Below are 22,320 nucleotides of genomic sequence, written 5' to 3'. Positions count from 1 at the left end.
TTTGTGACGATTATTGTGACGATAATATAAAATCCCGAGACATTAGCACGTGGTGAGCTTTAAGCACCCGGTCGCCAACCTTGCGAGCAAGAGAAAAATAAATCCAAAGATATTCATATTAAGAAATTCGTCCATTTCGGGACAAGATACTTGATGTAAGTAAAATCTGAATTTGTTTTTTTTTTAACAGTCTGATTTTGATGTACAGGATACCCCACTAGATATCAGTGCAAAATTTTGTTTTTAAAATAAGGTTTTCTCAATAAACATAAAATAAAAGGTAAAATCCTTTTAATTGCCATATTAAAGGCATGCTTGTTAAACTTAATAGCTTACAATGTCTAATACAGTCTTGCATTATCATCTTACATATTGATGTATTTCTTTTAAGTTTAAAATTTGCAACTAAAGCACTTTGATTTGCTTTATGTATGAGTGGTGCAATATTACAAATAAAACTCCATTGTAAAATTAAGTTGATGTATCACAACAAATTCCCTTGAGATGCTAGTGGATGTCCAATTTGATGTCAAAATGCATCATCACATGAATCTGCTTTCCTGGTTGCACATGGCAACCAATGATAGGTATGATAACACACCCACTGTCATGGGTTTGGCTGAAAATGGGGTGTGTATTGGATCTTGAGTGAGGGTACTCCTCAGGCCTGAATCTTAATCATTGTTGTGTGTTGAATCTGGTACATTGATGTTTGGGTGGTGCTTTGTAATATACAAAATGATTGGTTTGACATTACCATGGTATTTAAGGCATCCAAATAATCTAAAATGTCTTCAAATCAATGATAATGTTTAAACATGTATTCAAGTGAACTGTACTGAGGCAATCATTTAAAAGTCTTTAGCATAACGGTAGACTATCTTGGAAGCTCACCATATTGGGCCATTTGACTTTAGAAAGTCATATGTCATGGTTGATGACTGAATAAAGCCTATTGATTAAGTTATTATTTTGAGGCTTTGTTTTTAAACGGAGGGACAAGAATAATACATGTTTTTTTCCTTCTCAGGTGCAAACATGCAAATCTTTGTGAAGACGCTCACTGGCAAAACTATCACCCTTGAGGTTGAGGAGAGTGACACTGTCGAGAATGTGAAAGGCAAAATCCAGGACAAGGAAGGGATTCCCCCTGATCAGCAGAGACTGATATTTGCTGGCAAACAGCTGGAAGATGGTCGGACTTTATCAGATTACAACATCCAAAAGGAGTCCACCCTCCATCTTGTCCTGCGTTTACGTGGTGGCATGCAGATCTTTGTCAAGACCCTCACAGGCAAGACCATCACTCTTGAGGTTGAGGATAGTGACACAGTTGAGAATGTCAAGACCAAAATCCAGGACAAAGAAGGCATTCCCCCTGACCAACAAAGACTGATCTTTGCCGGGAAGCAGTTGGAAGATGGCCGCACCCTCTCGGACTACAACATTCAAAAGGAGTCCACGCTCCATCTTGTCTTGCGTCTACGAGGTGGCATGCAGATCTTTGTAAAGACCCTCACTGGCAAGACCATTACTCTTGAGGTTGAGGGCAGTGACACTGTTGAGAATGTTAAATCGAAAATCCAGGACAAGGAAGGCATTCCCCCCGATCAGCAGAGGTTAATATTCGCTGGCAAACAACTGGAAGATGGCCGGACTTTATCGGACTACAACATCCAAAAGGAGTCCACCCTACATCTTGTCCTGCGTTTGAGAGGTGGCATGCAAATCTTTGTCAAGACCCTCACTGGCAAAACCATCACCCTTGAGGTCGAGACCAGTGACACCGTGGAGAATGTCAAGGCGCAAATTCAGGACAAGGAAGGCACTCCTCCAGACCAACAGAGGTTGATCTTTGCCGGTAAACAACTGGAAGATGACCGTACGCTCTCTGACTACAACATCCAGAAAGAATCTACCCTCCACCATGTACTGCGTCTGAGAGGTGGCATGCAAATATTTGTGAAGACCCTCACCGGTAAAACAATCACCCTCGATGTTGAGCCGAGCGATAGTGTTGAGAATGTGAAAGTCAAAATCCAAGACAAGGAAGGTATTCCACCTGACCAGCAGAGACTGATCTTTGCAGGCAAACAGTTGGAAGATGGGCGCACTCTGTCTGATTACAACATCCAAAAGGAGGCCACACTTCATCTTGTGTTGCGTTTACGTGGTGGCATGCAGATATTTGTGAAGACTTTGACTGGTAAAACCATCACTCTTGAGGTAGAGTCCAGTGATACAGTTGAGAATGTCAAGGCCAAAATCCAGGACAAAGAAGGCATTCCTCCTGATCAACAAAGGCTGATCTTTGCTGGAAAGCAACTGGAAGATGGTCGTACTCTCTCTGACTACAACATCCAAAAGGAGGCAACGCTCCATCTTGTGCTGCGTCTACGGGGTGGAATGCAGATCTTTGTAAAGACTTTGACCGGCAAAACTGTCACACTTGAGGTGGAGTCTAGTGACACGGTTGAAAATGTCAAGACCAAAATCCAGGACAAAGAAGGCATTCCCCCTGACCAACAAAGGCTTATCTTTGCTGGAAAGCAACTGGAAGATGGTCATACCCTCTCTGACTACAACATCCAAAAAGAGGCTACCCTTCATCTTGTCCTGCGTTTACGGGGTGGCATGCAAATCTTTGTGAAGACCTTGACCGGTAAGACCATCACGCTTGAAGTGGAGTCTAGTGATACGGTTGAGAATGTCAAGACCAAAATCCAGGACAAAGAAGGCATTCCCCCAGACCAACAAAGGCTGATCTTTGCCGGGAAGCAACTCGAAGAGGGTCGTACTCTCTCTGACTACAACATCCAAAAGGAAGCTACCCTTCATCTCGTCTTGCGTTTACGTGGTGGCATGCAGATCTTTGTGAAGACTCTGACTGGTAAGACTGTCACTCTTGAGGTTGAGGAGAGCGATACAGTTGAGAACGTCAAGGCCAAAATCCAAGACAAAGAAGGTATTCCCCCGGACCAACAGAGACTGATCTTTGCCGGAAAACAACTGGAAGACGGCCGTACTCTCTCTGACTACAACATCCAAAAGGAAGCTACACTTCATCTCGTACTGCGTCTTCGAGGAGGCATGCAAATTTTTGTGAAGACTTTGACTGGTAAAACCGTCACTCTTGAGGTTGAGGAAAGTGATACAGTTGAGAATGTCAAGACTAAAATCCAGGACAAGGAAGGAATTCCCCCTGACCAACAAAGGCTGATCTTTGCTGGAAAGCAACTTGAAGATGGTCGGACTCTGTCCGACTACAATATCCAGAAGGAGTCTACCCTTCATCTTGTCCTGCGGTTACGTGGCGGAATGCAGATCTTTGTCAAGACACTGACTGGAAAAACCATTACCCTTGAAGTCGAGGACAGTGACACAGTTGAGAATGTGAAAGTTAAAATCCAGGACAAGGAAGGCATTCCACCTGATCAACAGAGGTTGATATTTGCAGGCAAACAATTAGAAGATGGTCGCACCCTCTCAGACTACAACATACAAAAGGAGTCGACCCTTCATCTTGTCCTGCGCCTAAGAGGTGGCATGCAAATCTTTGTAAAGACGCTCACTGGTAAAACCATCACCCTCGAGGTCGAGGACAGCGACACGGTTGAGAATGTGAAAGTTAAAATCCAGGACAAGGAAGGAATTCCACCAGATCAACAAAGATTGATATTTGCTGGAAAGCAACTAGAAGATGGTCGCACTCTTTCTGACTATAACATACAAAAGGAGTCGACCCTTCATCTTGTCTTGCGGCTGAGAGGTGGGCACTAAAGTTACTCGAGGTTCTGGGCTCAAACCTCTCAAATGTGTGTGTAGTGTGCTGAATGATTGAATAAAAAAAATAATTCAATGAAGGTTCTTTTTTGGGATATAATAGCTGAAATGAGTCTGTCATCAGATGGGAGTCTTGTATTACAGAATAGTAGAAATAACAACAATATATATTAGTAATGATAATAGTATTGTGATTTTGCCAAACAAGATAATTTAGTTCATCAATTGGAAAAGAAAAAATACCGGCTACTGTTCCAATATTGTAGGAAAATAATGAACATGATATCTTGTTTTAATATTTTTATAAATAGTAGCAGTAAAATGCAAGTCTCACTCCATACCACAAGACGGCGATAATGCGCAAAAACGTAATCAAAACCAATTGAATATTCTGCACGGGCAATTGTTTGGGCAGCTCCCGAAAGAGGTCCTTTTACTGGAGGTGACATTCGTCGGCAGCAGGAGACAACCACAGTTTATCCGTGGACAATTGTCTCAAAATGGCACAAGCAGTGCAAAAGCTGGTCGCTAAAGTACCAACTTTGGTTGGGGGTAAGCTACTACATATCTCAAATACGTGTGTTTGGTTATGAGATGCATTTTGTATAAATGGCGTTAGCGGACGTACATTGGCTGCTAACTGAATAACATGCATGTAACCATTGCCAGTTGAATGTATATCTAAACAGTAAGTCTTGAAGTTTATTACTCGTTGCCGCTCAATAATTACTGGAAGTGGCTTAAAAAACAACAACTCAAGGCTAACGTTAACATTCGTTGCCACTCAATAATTATTGATAGCGGCTCGATAATTTAAAAAAGCTCTAGCTAGGCTAACGTACATTAGCTTTGTAGCTTTGCCCAATGTGCATTCTTTCCACCCAGCCGCTGTCACTTATTCAAAACCTCGACTAGCAACATTCTGGCACTACGCTCGCGTCGAACTTGTCCCACCCAGTCCAGCTGAGATCCCCAAGGCCATTGAGGGCGCAAGTAACCTCATCAAGGGTTTACAAACTGGACGCCTTGGTCAAACAACGGTTAAGGTGAGTTAACGTGAATTTACGCATTAAATGGCATAAGGCTTACTAGCAATAAAAAAGACCCTACAAATATGATCATCTGTAAATATATAATATATGCAGGGTTTCCTCACACCAAAATTGCAAGGCCTGGTTTTGTTAGAATGACACGTGTCACATTTTAATGACTTATTATATGGCCTTTAATAACAATACTAAAACAGTCCTAAAACATTGAATGACACCCTGAATGGGTTCTCAAACAATAGTAAATGTAACTTTTCTAGTCGCCACTCCTTAGTTTGACAGATAAGATAATTGAAGTCACTTCTGCAACAGTTTCCTTATTACATTTTTTTTCTATTTTATTGTTTTATTTAGATGTCTAATTAGAACATGTCCCTTCTCATACAGGATGCTTTCAGAAATGGACTGGTGGCCACTGAAGTACTGATGTGGTTCTACATTGGAGAGTGCATCGGAAAAGGAGGGCTTATTGGCTATAATGTCTAAATAATCATTTGTTTTCCTCTTGTGCATTGTATGTACCAATTCATATAAAGAAATATTGAAACAATAAAAATAACTTCCAAAAATCATTGATTTGGTCAAAACAATACTTTTTTTGCACTTGTGCACTGACATTTATGGCCCAGTAGAGGGCGATCGAGGTTTGTTTTGCTAGGTTCTGCCACATATGTTTACATAGTTGAGTAGTTTTATTGGAAAAATTCATACCTTGTCTGTTAAATTTCCCCTATCGTGTACTTGTGTAATTCCTCTCGATGATGAAAAACAGCAAAACACAACTTTTTAGTGTAGTTGTTTATTCCAAAGTATAAATCTTTATGAAATGAACAAAAACTGTGCTGGATAACAATTGTATTGGTGGGTTTTTGTTTAAGTATTTTTAAGTAAACATGCATAATGTTAAATAAGGGTTAGTCAAATGGTGAAAAGATTATATTTTACATTTGGTTGAATAGAATTGGATTTATTGTCTATTCACTTTTTTTTTTACAATAGAAACATTTGGCACACCCTTTGAAACAAGATAAATATGAAATAAGATGTGACATAACTAAAGATATTAATGGGCATAAAGGCTTTTTGTGGCAGTGATCTTGTAAGCTTACAGTAAATTGACAACAAAATACAGCATGTGATAGTTTGCACATTTTATGTTAAAAATAAAGAGCATTAAAAATTGTAACATTATCCATTTCAGAATAATGCACAAAAAGGCAAGGTAAAAGTAAGCTAATTTCCAAATGTTCACTTGACATTGCAGATTTTGACCGAGGTTCCAACTCCAAATCCTGGATAAAGCGGCTCGGCGAATGTGGTTTCGAAGCGGTGCAGCAACGTCATACTACTTCCGATGCTATAGAACGCCAGCAAGCCTGCACTGTGGTCCAAGTATACGCCTATTCTTGGGGAGTGAGGGCCATTGACACTTTTATCCACCCTATTGTGCCAGGCCGAGTAACCGGTGTCGGAGCAGAGCAGACTCCAGGATTTGTCGTTGTAGCCCAGTAGACACAGGGAACCTTTACCCTTACGACTGATGCCCTTGTAGGCCACTCCGATGGAGAATTCTCCACTCCACTCGATTTCCCAGTAGAATCGACCTCCGGACAAACCCTCCCGGCATAGAACTTGGGCAAAACTGTCGAACCTGTCGGAGTTGTCTTCGTAAGGCTGCAGATCCCTCGTTCGGATGACTTTTCTACTGTGCTCGGAGATGTATAGCTCTCTGTAGGCTGTGACTGGATCTAACTTGAGTTGGCAGAAGTCTGTGTTGGAACAAACAATACGCTTTTAAGCCAAAATCGATTGTTTTTGAAACATCGGGGAGAGTGGAGACTTACATTTGACAAAATCTGCTCTGCTTCTTGGCTCAGGTGTAGAATGCGTATTCGGAACTGTTGTGCTGATTTGGTCTTTACCTGGAAATGAACTCGTATTTAACTTATTCACTTTATTTTGTGCGACGCCAAATGTATGCTTTTATTCCTATGTGCCTTCCTAAAATGACATTTAAATCCCATATTCTGCAGTTCTCCATCATTGTCATTATTGTCAAAAATCAGCTCACCTCGACTCCTTCTGTCCAGTGTTCGACTTTCTGTAGTATACACAGGAACGTCATTGACTGCAAGACAAAGTGGATTTATTCACATTGTTTGTTATGTGCTCATTTGGAGGGATTGCTGTTCTCTGCTTGTGGAAATGGGACAAACCTGTCTTGGAGATCTTGAGCAACTCTTCTCGACCAAATTCTTCCAGGCGTTCCTTAATCTCGGCCACAGCTTTTCTGACGGTTCCAAAGGAAAAGTCAGGGTTGACGGTCACCTTTGGTATGTAGCCGTCGTCAGTGGGGGTGCACAGGTAGTTAAAGTTCTGAGGGAGGAAAATTTGGCAGCTTGTAAATATATTTTCCATACGTTGTCTATAATATCATCTTTCTATGGTAAAATACCTGCAGAAAGTGAATGTGGTCATCTGTACTGTAGAGTTGCTTCAATCCTGACTCCTTTTTCTTCAGTTCATCAATTTCCTGTTCCAGACGCTCGATCAAAGCTTCAGCTTGGTTGAACGCGGCTTTCTCGTTAATCCCAATCAGCTTGGTGACCTCTGACCTCATCCTCTCGATGGAACGAATCATGTCCTCAAACATCTTCTGACTCTCCAGCATGGCTCGCTGGGCGGAATTCTATGGGAGAGCACAGAGGAGAATGGAAGACATGTACTTCTTCTGGTATGTGTTGACACATTCAGGTTTCAAAAATATTTTGGATAAAAATAAAGGATATTTAGTCAGGATTCAAATGTTTGACCTTACTTTTAGCGAATCCACTGCCGTCTTCAACTCATCCAGCTCCTTTACACGTTCTTGGCATTTTTGTTTGATCTCTGATGTGGAGATTCCCAAGAGTTTCTGTAAGTAGAATTTTATTCCTATTAAATGTCCAATGTCAAATGATTTCTATGTTCTAGATCAGTGTCCTGCCACTTTGACTTCAACAATCAAGAAAGGTGAACCTTCATATTTTGAGTTCCCTCAACATATTATGGTTTATTTCTAATTAGAAGGATGCAAAATGCCTTCCAATTCTCAAATAACCCGGGTTCATATTTAAGGTCTTGGTACCGACAGCCAACTTGGCATGTCTAATAAAGCCTATTCAGGAAATGTCTTCATATGGGCAGTTTTGATCTCAGACGAGGGGGTCTGCCATGGAATTCTGGTCATGTCAGGAATGTGAATCAACTGCTGAGTGACTTTTAAAAGGGATGTTTCAAGGTGCGCGCCAAACTGACATGCAGAAAAGGGGGCTTTTCTAATTCGGCTTGATTCTCAAGCTCACCAAGCCATTCTTCAAGATAAGCTGGTGGAATGTGGGGAATCTGGCAGGGGTGAGCGCCAGAGGGGGAGGGGAAACCAGGGGGAGATGCTGTGAGATTGGGAAAAGTCTGATGCTAAAATGACATGATTAGAAATGGTGGACTCTATAGTCAAGTAAAATAGTATAAGAAACTGGCACGGTCGATTTTATACTGCATTCAACTTGTGGTCAGGGTTTTCTCACAGCTAGGCAAGTACTTTGGCTGTGACTCATGAAAAACCTTGACTCCCTGACATTCCAGTATCGCCCCAGGCCTCCTCCCACAGGTGGGAAATGGCACAGGAAGGCAGTTTCTGTGTTGCTATCCAACAGATGGAACAGCACATTCCGTGAAAAGCAACTTTTGGTGACTCCCCCAACCTTTACACAGCTAATCAGAGAGCTGTACTTGTTTTGGCGCCGAGTGCCTTGCCAAGGTAGCTGATAGTATCGGTGAAATAGAACAAAGTACATGCAAATGTGTACTGCAGGATTTGGGGGAAAACAGATCATCACCAAAGAGACAATGATTTTGTAGTTTGATATGTCGTATCTTGGTTTCCGTTGTGTATTAGGAGTCATCGAGTCGAGTAGTAGTGGCATTAGAAGTGAGTGCATTTGAGATTTTAATGTACTCTATGTGGATTTATCTTTGTTATTGGTATTTAAGGTAGCAGTTGACGCCATTCACCAATTGAGGCTGATGTATTTTCGTCATTTATAAGTAATTGGCTTCCATAAATGGATGTATGTCAACAGTCATGGTCATACAGTGTTTTTTTTTTTGTTGAAATGCGTACACTTTGTTTCCCCAGGCTATCAAAAGTGATCTAACAGGTAGCAGCACTATTTGTGTAGATGAACAACATAGTATGACATTTACCCCGTACCTGTTTTTCACTCCTTTCGGCCTCGGCCGAGACGATGTCGTGACCTTTGTGTTCACTGACGGTGCAGATGGCGCAGATACACATCTGGTCGGTCCGACAGAAGAGCTCCAAAGACTTTTGGTGCTGTGGGCAGATCTTCCTATCCAGGTTTCCCAACTCGTCCACCAACTTGTGCCTCTTGAAGGTGGCTGACTCGTAGTGGGGCTTTAGATGTTTCTCGCAGTAGGACGCCAGACAGTTCAGACAGGACTTGACGGCCTTGAGTTTCTTCCCGGAGCAGAAGTCGCAGGGGACGTCGCTGGGTCCCGCGTAGCCGTTCCCTTGGGGCAAGTGGACGTTCAGGTTCAGGCCGCTCTTCCTGATCTTTTCAGCCACCATGCTGAGTGTGGCATTGGGCCGCAACACGGGCCTCTGGGTAAAGGTGATCTTGCACTGAGGGCAAATATAAATCCCCGTGTAGTCCGATTCGTTCCAGTAGCCGCTGATGCAGTCCATGCAGAAACTGTGGCCGCAAGGAATGGCCACGGGGTCTCGAAGGAGATTCACGCATAGTGTACAGCTAAAGTAATCCGGAGACGTATGATCGGCCATTGCGGCGGACGGAAAGGACGGAGACTGACGGACGGTGGCTTTCAGACCTGAGCAAGTTGAGAGAAATTGCCGGGAAGGGATAGCGCCGAGCCCAGTGTGCGTGGGAGCCCGCCCTCTTGACTGTGGTACAGCCTGCCAGAGACAGGACCTTCTTGTATTTCGGAATTCCACAGGTTATTGATTGAAAGCAGACAAGGCCCGCCTCCAAGCGCTGTGAGCCCGCGGAGCCCTGCCCTGCTCAGATAAGCAGGTTGAGCAAGTGTGGGGAGCGAGAGGGAGGGACACACCAGGAAAGAGGAGGAAAGTCAAAACGGCAAAAGGGAATGATTGAATGAAATCCCAAAGACTTAAAACCCATGAAAAAAATAAGATGCCACTCTGCGCTTGAAAACGCCTTCTTTTCCCTTGCAGTTAACTTCCAATTCCTCTTGTAGCTCAACTAGGGAGGAATTGAGGGGCAGTTCCTTAACAGCTGTATTTCCACCTATTGTTGTCGGACAGAATCGCCATTGTCTTGAACCGGTTACAGTCCAACAAACATAAACGCAGGGTTAGGCGCTGATGGAATTTTCAGGGACCACCCAATAAACAAGCACGGCTGTTGCCTGCTTGAGTATTTTAGGAAAACATCCTTTTTCGCTCCTTTGATCAACACTCTGTATTCCCTTTTTTTGCTACATTCAGAGCCGGACAAACCAGTCCAATGTGGGTCAATGTGTAACTGAAGATATGGAGATTGCATTTGTTTGCTAAGCAGACGAAGACACGCACGGGGTTGTGTGCAAATAGAACATTCCTCTACCAGGCAGGTGTGTAGATGTTTGACATACTTGGGTTACATCATGCGGAAAGTTGCCTCGTCTCGTGTTCAAAGCAGCCAGAAAGTAGCAAATTTAAGTGGATATCGTCAGTAGTGGAATAGAAGTATATCAGGAGGAGGGTCAGTGACCATGAAGGGACAGGTGGACAGGACAGTGGTCAGGGTAGCCATGATGTTTATAGTTAATGAGACTCATCAATATAACTGGAAGAAAAATGTCCAATGTCAATGCATTTGAAGTACAGTATTTGTGCTTTTTCCTCCAGATCCTGCATGACGTCATACGTATTACTTCACCATATTAGGTCAAGTTGTGATAAGCCAGTTTTTCTTCCCCTTTCCTTCCTCCAGGGTTGAGCTAGCACCCTGTGATTACAGATTAACTACCCAGAGCTGTTATAGAGGGGAAATCACTTCTGATTTGGAAAGAGGAAAAAGACTGTGCAAGTACTCTAGCAAACATGAGCATGTTGGGGATTCAAGATGTTTTAATCCTCTTTAATGAAGAGTTTGCGGCTTTGTGAACTGTGCACTTTTGTTTTTAGAGCAAACAGATACGAAGCTGTCACACAAAAGCAAGTGCAAGGTCAAAGGTCGACAGAGTGGTTACACTTTGCAGGTTAAGTGCACATATGTCTTTTTAACTCAAGGGAATATTGCACCGAGTAGAGGGTGTGTAGTAAAAATGGCAAGACGCCATTTGAAATATGTGATGGTAAAAACACCAGACTGATTGGTAGTAGTATGCCAATAATACTACTTTGAAAATAGAGCTTCTTTTGTTTGTCAGTCATTTAGTAGTAGTTATTTATGTGACGCAACTAACCCTAAAACAGACATTCAAGATGACTAAAAGAGCTCAGTGTGTGTGTGTGGGTTGCCCAATAGATTCCTCTTCTCCATAAAATGGCAGTATTTTTGTTTTATGGAAGCAAAGTCCATTTACTGTCCATACCAAGGTCATTTATGTTGGCAGAACAAAGTACACAGACATTTTCCGTTTTCCAAATCGAAACGTCCCGTGTCTATTGACAGCAAAGCTGGAAACGTTATTTCAATTCAACCAGACCAATGCCATTATTATGATGTTTTTTTTTGCCCAAATGAATATCAGAAATGACCCATTGTATTGATTACAAATAAAATAGGCCTTATTGAATATTGGTGTTAGTTGTTTGTCAATACTACATCGTTTACCTTTCTTTTTTGGTGTCTAAGTCTTATATTCATGTAAAGTTGTGTAGTATCAGCTGTTGTTGATGTACAGCAGAGCTGTTACTGTCCACTCTACAGGGGCCATCTTGGCTCTTTAACAATGGAATCTGTTTGCCCCACTCTGTTATCTGGGCTATCAAGTGGAGTCGCATTCCACTCCATTCCAACAACCCTGAAACTCCATCTTGGCTGAGATTGTGTGTGTGTGTGTTTGTGTTCACTTTAAAATGAAACATTCAATGAGAGGTATTTTCTTCACTATTGCAAGCACCTCTACAGTTTCGTTGCTGACTGCAAAACCTGCATGTTCATCTTTTAAATGTAGCAAATCATTCCATAAACCTTTACAGAACAAGGGACTGTATTTAGTTATAAAATAAATTGAAATCATTGCAATAACAATGTGCAATATCTTAGATTGTGCAATATTTTAGAATTTACATTGCCTGGATGTGACTTTTTATAGTTTTAGATTACTTATTTATGTTTTTACTGGGGAAACGCACTTTGTGGAGTAGCACCACCAAAACTCGTTATACGCAGCTGTGTATAAAGACAATACAAGTTATTATTATACTAAGTATTTATATTATTGGACATTTTTTTCAATATATTAAAATAATAGATTTATAAATTAATCAAATTAAAATGCATTGTAACAAAAATAAATTGGTTCAGCCCCTCAATGAAAAGTATTACTGTATTTTTAAGTATTAGTTCAATGTATTGTATATTGTATAAGATAAATGAATGTTATTTTAATCCAAAAAAAATCCAAAACTCATTTTACATTTAATACTATTTAATGGGATACCCTAAGAAAAGGGTTGAAGGTTCAAATGCTAACTAGTCAGCAAAATTCTTCTAATCCAATCAATTAATTATGCATCACTGCAGTCATGTGACGACTTTTGAATAGAGTTACTAGATCAAATCACAATAGGCGTAAGCAGACTTGAATCTTATTAGTAACACCACATGAATCGAGATATCTTTCTCAACGTTCATAAATGGGACACACCCTCATAGGAATACACCCGTCTAGTAATTGTCTTTCCTATTCTGCAACCATTCAAATGCAAATATAGTATTTAAGAGCCCATTCCTTCTGATGATTCTTTCAATTTGAAGCCCCTCCCTCGCATATGCAATTCCATCAATGATAAAAATGATGAAACCAATGATGACACAATGCCCGTGCCACCTCACATTTTCTTCATTCTCTCCCCACAGTAAAACCGACGAACACATCGGCCTGTGCCCCGTCGTCGCCGCCCCGCCCTTGTTTTACTGGTTTCGGCTCAACCAGTTTAGCCTCTCCCTCTGTTCACTCCATAAAACTTACAGCCCAGTACTATCTCCAATCACTCCGGTGCTTGACAGTCGCTGTAACGAGAACATGGCGTCCGAGCAGGACAACTGCCACCTGTGCAAGGAATACCTAAGGGATGCCGTGTCCATTCCTTGCGGCCACATCTTCTGTTCAATCTGCCTGAAGACCTACTGGGACCACGCCGACCACACGGGCACGTATCTATGTCCACAATGCCGGGTTAGCTACAACAAGAGGCCCACTCCCCGACGCACCGGGGGGTCTCGCTACTCCACTCTTCAGCACAACACGGACTCCTTCCCGCCTCCGCCGCCGTCCCCCGACTACAACGTGGCCGGACCGCAAGACGTAGGCTGCGACATCTGCGTGGGGAAGAAGAATAAAGCCGTGAAGACATGCTTGATGTGTCTGGCTTCTTATTGCGAGAGGCACCTGAAGCCCCATTATGAGTCGGCTACTTTTAAACGACACAAGCTGGTGGATGAAATCGGCCATTTGGATCGGCAGATTTGCCCCCAGCATCAGAAGGGCTTGGAGCTGTTTTGTCGTACAGACCAAATGTGCATCTGCGTGCTGTGCACGGTCAAGGAACATAAAGGTCATGACATGGTGTCCGCCGAGCAGGAGAGGGCAGATGAACAGGTAGGGAAGGCGAGGAATGTGCTCGGGTGGGGTAACGCCTCAGTTTTTTTGTGTTTTTTTTTTCTTTCTGGTATTTCTTTGTATGTTAACCCGCGTTTTTCCTTCCGAAGCAACGTCTGGGTGCCACCCAAGCCGAGATCCAGGAGAGGATTCACGATCGACTTAAGCAGATGGAGGAACTCAAACAAGCGGTGGATGCACTCAAGGTTTGTGTTTTATGGACTTAATAGAAGAAGAACTGTGTTTTTTCAGGCTACAAGTTGCACTCAAGTATAAATTAGCAATTAAAATACAAGTGTATTTTATAAGAGAGGAAGAACAGAGTATGATTTATCAGTCAAACCAGGTTAACCTCTTCCAGATTAAATCGGAAGTTAAGTCAACTAGCGACACACTCGACATTCCTTCATGCCGACTGTGATGAAAGCTGCTCAGGATGCTTGCAATGAAAAAAAATGTCAGCCACTTGATGAATGGCCTTCCTTCCGTTTCCTGCATAGAACTCGGCGCAGAGATCCATGCAGGAAGGCGAGAAGATGCTGAGCGATATGATCCGCTCCATTGAGAGAATGCAGCAAGAGATGGCCAAGCTGATCTCCACCAATAAGCGAGCGGCTCTCAACAACGCAGACGGCCACGTGGAGCGTCTCACCCACGAGATTTCCGATCTCAAGAGGAGAGATGGCGAGATCACTCAGATGTCCCGCACGGAAGACCACATCCACTTTATTCAGGTAAAATGAATGCTAAAATGTTCTCCTAATTGGACGGGTTGCCCAATCAGTGTGCTCTAAATTTAAAATTCTGTATGACATTGACAGCTTGTCCAGGTACATTGCTTGCTGACATGCTATATTTATATAATGAAAAGGGAAATATCATGCTTAAACATGACAATATTAGTAGATGACGATGACGTTTTTGTCTGCTACCAGTGACAAAGACAATCCAAAATGTCTCATGATGGAATCGGGCATTCTCCTTTCTGACCAAGTGGACAATTAATATATTATATGATATAAAATTTCTCCTCAGAGCTACCACATGCTGATAGCCCAGACCGAGGCGGAAGAGCTACCCACAGTGACCGTCAACCCTTACTTTACCTTCGGCCCAGTTACCAAGGCCATCTCTGAGATGAAACAGCACATGAACGAATTTAGCAATGAAGAACTGGTCAAAGTAGCTAAGACGGGTAAGCAAGCCACTTTTGGCAGGAATGTCCAAAATGGGGAACTCTGGCCCTTTGCCCCACTTTTTTACATTTTATATTGCGAATAAGTTTTAAAACCTGTTGTCTTTGCAACAATTATAAGTGGAAGTATTTAGATTTTTTTCCAAATTGGCCCTTGGAGTAAACCCTTGATTTACAGTATTGTAACTAGGAAGTGACATTGTTGCAATCCACAGGTATTTGATTACCACAGTAACGCCTGAATGTGTTTACAGTAAACAAAATGACATTCTGCCAACTGGAGGATCCAAAAAAGAAACACCAATCGAAAGGTGAGTATGGTTTATAGAAGTATTTTTCTTTTTGGGCCTGCTTCACTTTTTCCAATGAAAACAATGCATTTAGAACAAAGTACTGCATTTTGCCAAACTTGAGTAGAAGTAGCTAATATCCTATTTCCCCACTGCTACCTTTTATTATCCATGCAGTGTAATTTGAGGTCGCTCGGTAGGTACTTGTTCAAATATTTGCTGTGGACAGAGTTTTTAAATGAACACAATGTTGACTCAACGGGTATTATGATGCAATTCAATGGAAGGGACATAAATCAGCTTTGTCGAGTGCAACCCGGCAAAAATATATCATTTTTTATCATTATTTGACCAGATTGAAGAAAAGAAATGTTCTAGCAGTGGAAGTCTCATATATTAAGTTTAGCAAGTTGTACTCAAGTTGTTATTTTTGGATCCAAAGGAGAAGATGCTCCCATGTACAGAACTGTGCAAGTCCAGGAACCACAGCACAGGGACGACTTCCTGAAATGTGAGTGCCTGCTAATCCGCTTCCGCCAATTCCTGTTCTTTTCTCTCTCTCTCTTGCTTATTTCAGCACTTAATTTCCTTCCGTCCGACACAACCAACCCAACAATGTGACCGACTCGCTATGAAAAAAAACATCTTCAATGATTTGTGTTAAGTAGTCACTTTAGACCAAAATGAAAAAGGCTCATCTAATAACCTAAAAAGCAAAAAAAAAAGGCTGTTCCTTGTATACAATTAAGGCCAAGACCACCTGACCTTATAAATCTTCCTGCTAGTTTTGTGTTTGTGGTCAAAGTTGATACCTCTGGCATTCCAGATAATAGGCCGGGCAGATCTAGCAGGGCTCGCCGGGTCTCCCACCAACTGTGATCTGCAGAGAAAAAGACAGAAGGCAGGTGACGTCCAACTCCTGCAATAATTCTCATTTCTATTATATGTCCTTGAATCAAGTGCAGATGTTAACATCAAATATACATCCTTGAATATTGACAATATAGCAAGTACTACATATCAAAGCCTCAAATACAGACACGTAGTTCATGTCACGTAGTTCCCTATTCAAGGCCAAGGATAATAAACTAGGACCCAGATAAAATTCCATTCTTGACCCACATAAATACTTTATTTATATATACTAAAACTACTCATCAAATCTCATTCAAATGCTTTGGCATTCACTATTATAAGAAAAAAATATGCACTTTTGACCTAAAAACCAGTCAGTGTTTTTGACCAAAAGCTTCTTTAATAGTGATGGGGACTTTACCAACCTGCATGAAAGATTCTCATGCAATTTCTGGTAGATCTGGCATATTAGTAAGAGGATTTTAGTAATTCAATATAAAGACAGGTAGGAGAATCTTCAAATCAAGTGCTCTGCTCTTATTTCAAACTGTGAAATGGTGACAGAGTGGGCGTGGCAGCCGAGAAATCAAGCATCTATGCCCTTTAAATGAGCTCGCATCCAAAATTCCACGCCTCTTCCCCTTCCCAGATGCCTGCCAACTGACGCTGGACCCCAACACGGCCTACCGACAGCTCCAACTCTCTCGAAGTAACCGGAAAGCCGCCCTCAAACGAGACCCCCAGTCTTACCCCGACAGTGCGGCTCGCTTTGACTCCTTGCCCCAAGTCTTGTGCATGGAGGCCCTGGCGGGTGGCGCCTACTACTGGGAGGTGGACTGGAGCGGGGAAGGGGCTGCCATGGGGGTCACCTACAGAGGGATCAAGAGAACAGGTTACGGGGACGGCTGCCGTATCGGCTACAACCGCAAATCTTGGAGCCTCTTCTGCTCCGACTCCAGCTACTCGGCACGTCACAACAAGGACCAGATCGAAGTTAAGGCGCCCTACTCCTCTCGGATCGGGGTCTTCCTAGACCACTCGGGGGGGACCCTCTCTTTTTACTCTCTGGGGGAAACCATGTCTCTCATTCACCGCTTCAAGACCTCCTTCACTGAGCCTGTCTATCCAGGATTTTGGGTTTGGTACGAGTCGGCCATCACTCTCATCCAGCTTTGATTAGTCATAATAATAATATTATCAGTTAATAATAGGCAACTATGATTCAAGGTTATAAGTGTACAGTTTTTGGGGAGATGGGGAAACTTAAGGTTTTGGAAATGGGTTTTTTTTTGTGTAATCAGTTGAACACTCAGTATAAATAGTATATAATATTTTCATTTAGTTGGAACTACTTGATTGAATTGTTGAGGTAATTTGTAATGGCAATTTATATTCATTTTATGAAGGTCTAAGTCGTTGTTTCTGTAAATGGCTTTTTGATATGAATTTACAATAAGCCTCATCGTGGAAATGGAGTTATATTACATCGACATCCTCATGTTGGTTTTGTATTATTTAGTTTCTTGAATATCTATTCAAGTCCATTGAACTTTAACAATAAAAGATACATTTTGTAAGCAACTGCTTTTCTATGTTTTTCCTTAGATGACAATTACAGTGTACATCACTCATAATATGGACATTCTAGTAAACACTACTTTATCACTGAAAGCAATCATTTGGGGTTTATGTTCTACTTTTTTTCCTTTACTTGCAGTTGGTAAATACAGACAGCAAGAATCCCTGCACCTGAGGCCACAGCACAAGGGGTTTATTTGAAGGAGAGGATATTAATACGTAAGTACTTTGGGAATTCAAAATAAACATTATAGGCTCCATTCTTCCCTCAATCACAATGCGCCCTCCTGTGGACACTTGAGGCAGCAGTTTATTTTTACTTTAAAAATGCAACATGCTGTGTAGTTACCATCGGTTTCCGTAGTGTAGTGGTTATCACGTTCGCCTAACACGCGAAAGGTCCCCGGTTCGAGACCGGGCGGAAACATGTTTTCAAAAATTATTTTACTAAAAAAAACAACCCATTTGATTGTCAAAATGTATGTATGGATGTCACACACACTGATTAAATCTCTAAATTCAAGTCGAGTTGACATGAAAAAGAATGTAAACAGTGCACCTTCAGTAAAGCTTTAATACATTGAATAAGATTACAGTATGTATATGTGCAAAGATGGATTAGGAATTGGGAGCAGGAAACACTATTTGGTTTCCAGCTCGATGGACGGGAACGTCGTGTACATCTTCCCTTGAACGGCGATCATGAGGGCTTCTCCATTCTTGCTCTGGTCCGTCACCAGCTCCAGAAGACACTCCGCTACCTCCGAGACACTGAAAAGTACCCCCCCTTGGCATCAAACCCTCGATCATTTCAAGATCCCATTCGCCCACCAACTCACTCGAGCACGCCGAGCTTGTCTATCACTCGCCGGGTAGTTTCCTCCAGATGTGTGAATTGGCCCAGTTTGTTTTTTAAACTGCTCAGCAGCTCAGTTTGCACAAGAGCCGGGCAAATGGCGTTGAAGCGAACGCCGTAACCCCCCAAGGTGGATGCGCCCTAATAATGCACAAAACAAGCCATGGAGCATTCCGCCATTGCCATGCTGGAGGATAGAATCTCACCGCCATGGCTCTGGAGAAGCTTATCACAGCACTTTTGGTGGCGCTGTAGACCGGGCAACTTAGCAGAGGTTTGATACCTACGAGAGGGTGACGTGGGCAAAACGAAAAACAAAAGAAAGGCTAATTGTTTTTTTGTGCATCTCTTGGGACTTTTCTATTAGAAGTGCCTTGCAATTACCCGCCATGGACGCAGTGTTGATGACGACGCCCCCTCGACCCCCGTTCAACTTGCTCATGTGCTCCAAGGCCGCGTAGGTCCCTTTGATGACACCGACCTATGGAACCAAGGCATGAAGGGCAAGTAGATAACGGAGAGGCCTTTGCTTTCATTTTTTTGTTGTTGTTATTGTTATTGTTAAATTTTAACAGGGAAGCTTGATGCTAGAGTTCTTACCAGGTTGATGTCCACTGTGAGCTCCCAGTTATTTTCATCCAGGATGCCGGCATTGTTACACAAAATGTCCATTCCTCCAAAAGTGTTTGTGGTGGTCTTGAAGGCATCTTGGTCACAACAACAACAACAACAAAAAGTGAGTAAGCACATTTGCAAAAATAGTTTATATAGTGATATATAGTGATTATATAGTAAAAAATAATAATCTTGTACTCCATTATCTTGACTGTTTGCACTTTTTTATGGCCAATTGTAAATGATAAATATGTTCTATTATAAGGAGTGAATGACAACAAGCTGTAATACTGTGAAAGACCATTAGTTTAAAAAATTATATATATTTTTTTTGAATGGCCCTCGGAGGAAAAAAAATGTGGACACGTGCGTTCAGCGTGATTGTTAGTTTAGATACGCTGCGTGTAATTTGACAGGCAAGTTTGGACAGGAAGAAGAATGTCATCCAATCAAATTGATGCCGACTCCACGCCGACAGAACTTATGAACGCATCGGTTGTTTTGACCCATTGTGCTTTGTATTAAATAAAAGGAATGGAATTCACCTTTCAGCTGCTCCTCGGATTTGACATCGCAGGTCAGGAAGAGAGCTCGACATTGGCCGTCCTCCTTATTCAGAAAATCCATTAAACTCTTTCCCGCGCTCTCATTCACGTCCAGCAGAACCACCTGAGTGAGAAATATGTCCATAGAGTCTAGCAAGTGTCCATTTCTTTTAAAGAAAGGAGCTCCAAACTACAGCCTTATCGTATCTTATCTTATCAATTGTTTTTCAGATAAGCATCTTCCACACATGCTAAAATGAAGTCCAATCAAGTGAGTAGACCACACTTGGACCATGGACTGATTTAAAGGACACTTAGGGGAAAATAAACCCACCCGAGCAACATGTATAAACATGCTTCCAGATGACAAAATGCCTTCTTAGGAAGTTTTACAAAAATATGGTTCTCAGTTATTTATTTACTTGATGGCTCATGTTGGCTGGTGATCATGTGCCCTCAGGAAGAAATACTTTGTTCCTCTTCCTTCATAAAGTCTACTCTGCTTTGGGGAAGCCTTTTTTTTGAGAAATAACTTGACAAAAAGTTGATGATCATTTCCCTTTTTTTTTGAAAATTGAACAGACTTACATTTGCTCCATTCCTGAAGAGGATCTCGCTGAAGGCTTTGCCGATTCCTGCAGCAGCTCCTGTCACCACAGCTACTTTTCCACTGAGGGACATTTTGGTACAAAATGTGGAGTGGATGGATGGTCTTCTCCGTCTCAAGGTGCGTGGGTGTGTGTATGGGTTAATGATTGGGTGCATGTGTGAGGTACAAGTATGCGCCAGAGGCACCACCCACAAAACCAAATACTGGCAAGAAGATTGTGCAATAGGAAATGCTTGGAGTGTTTTTGTCTTTTTTTCTATATTGCACCGTTAAGCGGATGGAAGGGAGATTTGACTAGAATTAATGACGTTGAATTTAATAAGACTGTTTTTAAATCGCGTATTTGTATGAATGGCAGTTTCTCCAATGGAGTTAATAAGTTCAAATATTGTTCAAGCATGTGCAGTACTAGGCAACGCCACAGGAGGGTACTAAAAACCTCAATGTGCGTTTCAACGGTTCTCAATGTTATACTAGGAGTGCAAAAAACTAAATACATACCATCAGAAATTGAAGATAAGAACATTCTGACAATGTTTAAACATTGCTATGTATTTGGATTCAAATAGACCAACATGTGTGCCCTTTAAGATAAATCTTCAGTCAAATCTAACCAATATGGGGAAAATATAGGGGGAGATTAATTCTAAATCCAAATATGCAGAGGGACACTCCTATCTGTCCACCCCTTTAAAAATATATAACAAATAATCAATCCAAAGTGAAACATATCTGATCTGCATTGTATTGCAAGTTTCTTGCATACCACTAGAGAGAGACAATTTACCCCCAGTGATTACCACACTAGGAACACTAAAACTGGAATGATTAGTAATAATGATGGCTTTACAACTGCTGTTTCTGTCTTATGTGGATTGGATGCCAAATGCCACCAATGGCAGTAAATTGACTTAATTATAGAACTCCCTTTACACTGCCCAATGTAAAGTTTCAAAACAGAGGTCACAGGAGGACATGTGAGTGTAGATTTGCATGGCGTTGGCTAGTGGGGGCTTGAGGCTGAACTCCTATCAGCTGCTCTCAGGGGAGACACACCCTGCTCAAACTGCTTCCACATTAACAATTGTGTTTCCCTTAAAAAATTGGGTCTTGAAATACCCACGTCAGACAAACTCCGATGACAACCCTTGGGTAGATATTGATGCAACCACACCTACAAAGAAAACAAAAGTGTTTGCTGAAAATTTTAAATGCTAGGTAGATGTGGAACACCCGCATTCCCCATAGATGAGACAAAATGTCTGGGTAGTATTGCTTTCTCTATTTTTATCTGGCAACTTTAAATGCAAAAGTATATTGTACATAGTTTACAAGACGGTACATGCCGTTGCTGTATAGCATAGTCGACTTTTGGCACAATCCCAATACAGGTGTCTTCTTCCGGCTAATTAAGGGTGTAACCCAAAAAATGGTTAGTTAGTGCAAATAATGTGCGTGTTAAAAACTCACTGGAGTTTATGGGACCGCCCACATTGTGATAAAAGTGGGGGTGAAATAGCTACTTCATTTTCTGCAGATTAACAGACTATATTCAAACTTGTCAAAAGTTGAAATGGGTGAGAACTGATACTGGAATATTTATCAGGGAATAGTGAGGGTGTAAAAACTTCCACGTACTCTGAGAACATTGCAAAATGTGCGTGTTGAAACTTTTCTCTGGGAAAAGGGCAGGTGTTGAAACGTACGTTTTGTAATTAAAAAAAAAAAAACGCTACAGTTACCTAGCTGACAAACTGAGCAACAGTCGTCACTTGGGAACGCGCCCCACCAGTCGTCCCTCCTGGCGCCCCCCGAATTGGCCGGCGGTGCTTACGGCGCAAATGTTGCATTTATAACCTTTCAACTTGCTGACCAGCTGCTGACTTGTTGTGTTTTCACGGGCGATTACGGCCCCAAAAGGACAATGGCCGCCAGCTTTGCGCGTACCATTGAGTCCCCCGGCGACCCGTTCAGAGTCCGGGGGCCTCGGTATCACTGCACTTGGTAGTGATTATCTATCGTTGGTAGTGTAGCACGGCGGCCCTCATTTGCTCGGCCTTACGACCGAAAGCGTTACCCATTGTTAAGTAT

General features: G+C 42.0%; 5 protein-coding genes and 1 non-coding gene across 8 annotated transcripts; 4 read left to right on the top strand and 2 right to left on the bottom strand.

Moving 5' to 3' along the window:
- The first annotated feature begins 10 nt into the window (after window positions 1-10).
- On the top strand, window positions 11-3,859 carry LOC144212258 (polyubiquitin-A). The gene is made up of 2 exons (XM_077739977.1): window positions 11-155; window positions 1,031-3,859. Exon 2 carries the CDS (start codon window positions 1,039-1,041, stop codon window positions 3,778-3,780), a length of 2,742 nt encoding a protein of 913 aa, XP_077596103.1. The 5' UTR covers window positions 11-155; window positions 1,031-1,038; the 3' UTR covers window positions 3,781-3,859.
- A 307-nt stretch (window positions 3,860-4,166) lies between these two features.
- atp5l (ATP synthase, H+ transporting, mitochondrial F0 complex, subunit g) lies at window positions 4,167-5,404 on the top strand. Its single transcript, XM_077739982.1, has 3 exons — window positions 4,167-4,335; window positions 4,669-4,829; window positions 5,220-5,404. The coding sequence occupies exons 1-3, from the start codon at window positions 4,284-4,286 to the stop codon at window positions 5,316-5,318; spliced, it is 312 nt and encodes a 103-aa protein (XP_077596108.1). The 5' UTR covers window positions 4,167-4,283; the 3' UTR covers window positions 5,319-5,404.
- A 211-nt stretch (window positions 5,405-5,615) lies between these two features.
- Window positions 5,616-9,987, bottom strand: ftr82 (finTRIM family, member 82). Its single transcript, XM_077739978.1, has 7 exons — window positions 9,085-9,987; window positions 7,651-7,746; window positions 7,288-7,521; window positions 7,049-7,208; window positions 6,904-6,960; window positions 6,677-6,754; window positions 5,616-6,601 (listed from the first exon to the last, which is right to left on the bottom strand). Exons 1-7 carry the CDS (start codon window positions 9,673-9,675, stop codon window positions 6,081-6,083), a joined length of 1,737 nt encoding a protein of 578 aa, XP_077596104.1. The 5' UTR covers window positions 9,676-9,987; the 3' UTR covers window positions 5,616-6,080.
- Window positions 9,988-13,037: 3,050 nt separating this feature from the next.
- Window positions 13,038-17,606, top strand: ftr83 (finTRIM family, member 83). 3 transcript variants are annotated; one of them, XM_077739981.1, is made up of 8 exons: window positions 13,038-13,685; window positions 13,796-13,891; window positions 14,186-14,419; window positions 14,721-14,880; window positions 15,135-15,191; window positions 15,613-15,681; window positions 15,997-16,075; window positions 16,675-16,821. In XM_077739981.1, exons 1-7 carry the CDS (start codon window positions 13,110-13,112, stop codon window positions 16,047-16,049), a joined length of 1,245 nt encoding a protein of 414 aa, XP_077596107.1. In that variant the 5' UTR covers window positions 13,038-13,109; the 3' UTR covers window positions 16,050-16,075; window positions 16,675-16,821. The 3 variants fall into 3 exon arrangements, with proteins under 3 accessions (XP_077596107.1, XP_077596106.1, XP_077596105.1); XM_077739980.1 differs by having other exon boundaries at window positions 15,997-16,071; window positions 16,675-16,820; XM_077739979.1 differs by lacking the exon at window positions 15,997-16,075 and having other exon boundaries at window positions 16,675-17,606.
- A 351-nt stretch (window positions 17,607-17,957) lies between these two features.
- Window positions 17,958-18,030, top strand: trnav-aac (transfer RNA valine (anticodon AAC)). Its single transcript has one exon. It is a non-coding gene; the product is annotated as a tRNA-Val (tRNA).
- A 129-nt stretch (window positions 18,031-18,159) lies between these two features.
- Window positions 18,160-20,412, bottom strand: LOC144212706 (15-hydroxyprostaglandin dehydrogenase [NAD(+)]-like). The gene is made up of 7 exons (XM_077740790.1): window positions 20,208-20,412; window positions 19,620-19,743; window positions 19,060-19,166; window positions 18,844-18,940; window positions 18,666-18,742; window positions 18,443-18,600; window positions 18,160-18,374 (listed from the first exon to the last, which is right to left on the bottom strand). The coding sequence occupies exons 1-7, from the start codon at window positions 20,382-20,384 to the stop codon at window positions 18,245-18,247; spliced, it is 870 nt and encodes a 289-aa protein (XP_077596916.1). The 5' UTR covers window positions 20,385-20,412; the 3' UTR covers window positions 18,160-18,244.
- Window positions 20,413-22,320: the final 1,908 nt, after the last annotated feature.

The sequence above is a fragment of the Stigmatopora nigra genome, chromosome 19, assembly GCF_051989575.1.
Source record: "Stigmatopora nigra isolate UIUO_SnigA chromosome 19, RoL_Snig_1.1, whole genome shotgun sequence".
Classification (NCBI taxonomy): Eukaryota; Metazoa; Chordata; class Actinopteri; order Syngnathiformes; family Syngnathidae; genus Stigmatopora; species Stigmatopora nigra.
Note: the sequence above shows the minus strand (reverse complement) of the source record. Positions and strands in the feature narration are given on the sequence as shown.

Bases quoted from the DNA above. Each gene is read 5' to 3' on its own strand.
- LOC144212258 (XM_077739977.1), top strand. From the start codon at position 1,039: ATGCAAATCTTTGTGAAGACGCTCACTGGCAAAACTATCACCCTTGAG.
- atp5l (XM_077739982.1), top strand. From the start codon at position 4,284: ATGGCACAAGCAGTGCAAAAGCTGGTCGCTAAAGTACCAACTTTGGTT. The intron at 4,336-4,668 runs GTAAGCTACTAC...CTTTCCACCCAG, and splicing joins AGTACCAACTTTGGTTGGGG to CCGCTGTCACTTATTCAAAA. The intron at 4,830-5,219 runs GTGAGTTAACGT...CTTCTCATACAG, and splicing joins TTGGTCAAACAACGGTTAAG to GATGCTTTCAGAAATGGACT.
- ftr82 (XM_077739978.1), bottom strand. From the start codon at position 9,675: ATGGCCGATCATACGTCTCCGGATTACTTTAGCTGTACACTATGCGTG. The intron at 7,747-9,084 runs GTACGGGGTAAA...TTCTACTTACAG, and splicing joins CCGAAAGGAGTGAAAAACAG to AAACTCTTGGGAATCTCCAC. The intron at 7,209-7,287 runs GTATTTTACCAT...TTCCTCCCTCAG, and splicing joins ACCACATTCACTTTCTGCAG to AACTTTAACTACCTGTGCAC.
- ftr83 (XM_077739979.1), top strand. From the start codon at position 13,110: ATGGCGTCCGAGCAGGACAACTGCCACCTGTGCAAGGAATACCTAAGG. The intron at 14,420-14,720 runs GTAAAATGAATG...ATTTCTCCTCAG, and splicing joins ACCACATCCACTTTATTCAG to AGCTACCACATGCTGATAGC. The intron at 15,192-15,612 runs GTGAGTATGGTT...TTGGATCCAAAG, and splicing joins AAAGAAACACCAATCGAAAG to GAGAAGATGCTCCCATGTAC.
- LOC144212706 (XM_077740790.1), bottom strand. From the start codon at position 20,384: ATGCACCCAATCATTAACCCATACACACACCCACGCACCTTGAGACGG. The intron at 18,743-18,843 runs GTAATTGCAAGG...ACCCTCTCGTAG, and splicing joins CAACACTGCGTCCATGGCGG to GTATCAAACCTCTGCTAAGT. The intron at 18,375-18,442 runs GTGAGTTGGTGG...GGTACTTTTCAG, and splicing joins GACAAGCTCGGCGTGCTCGA to TGTCTCGGAGGTAGCGGAGT.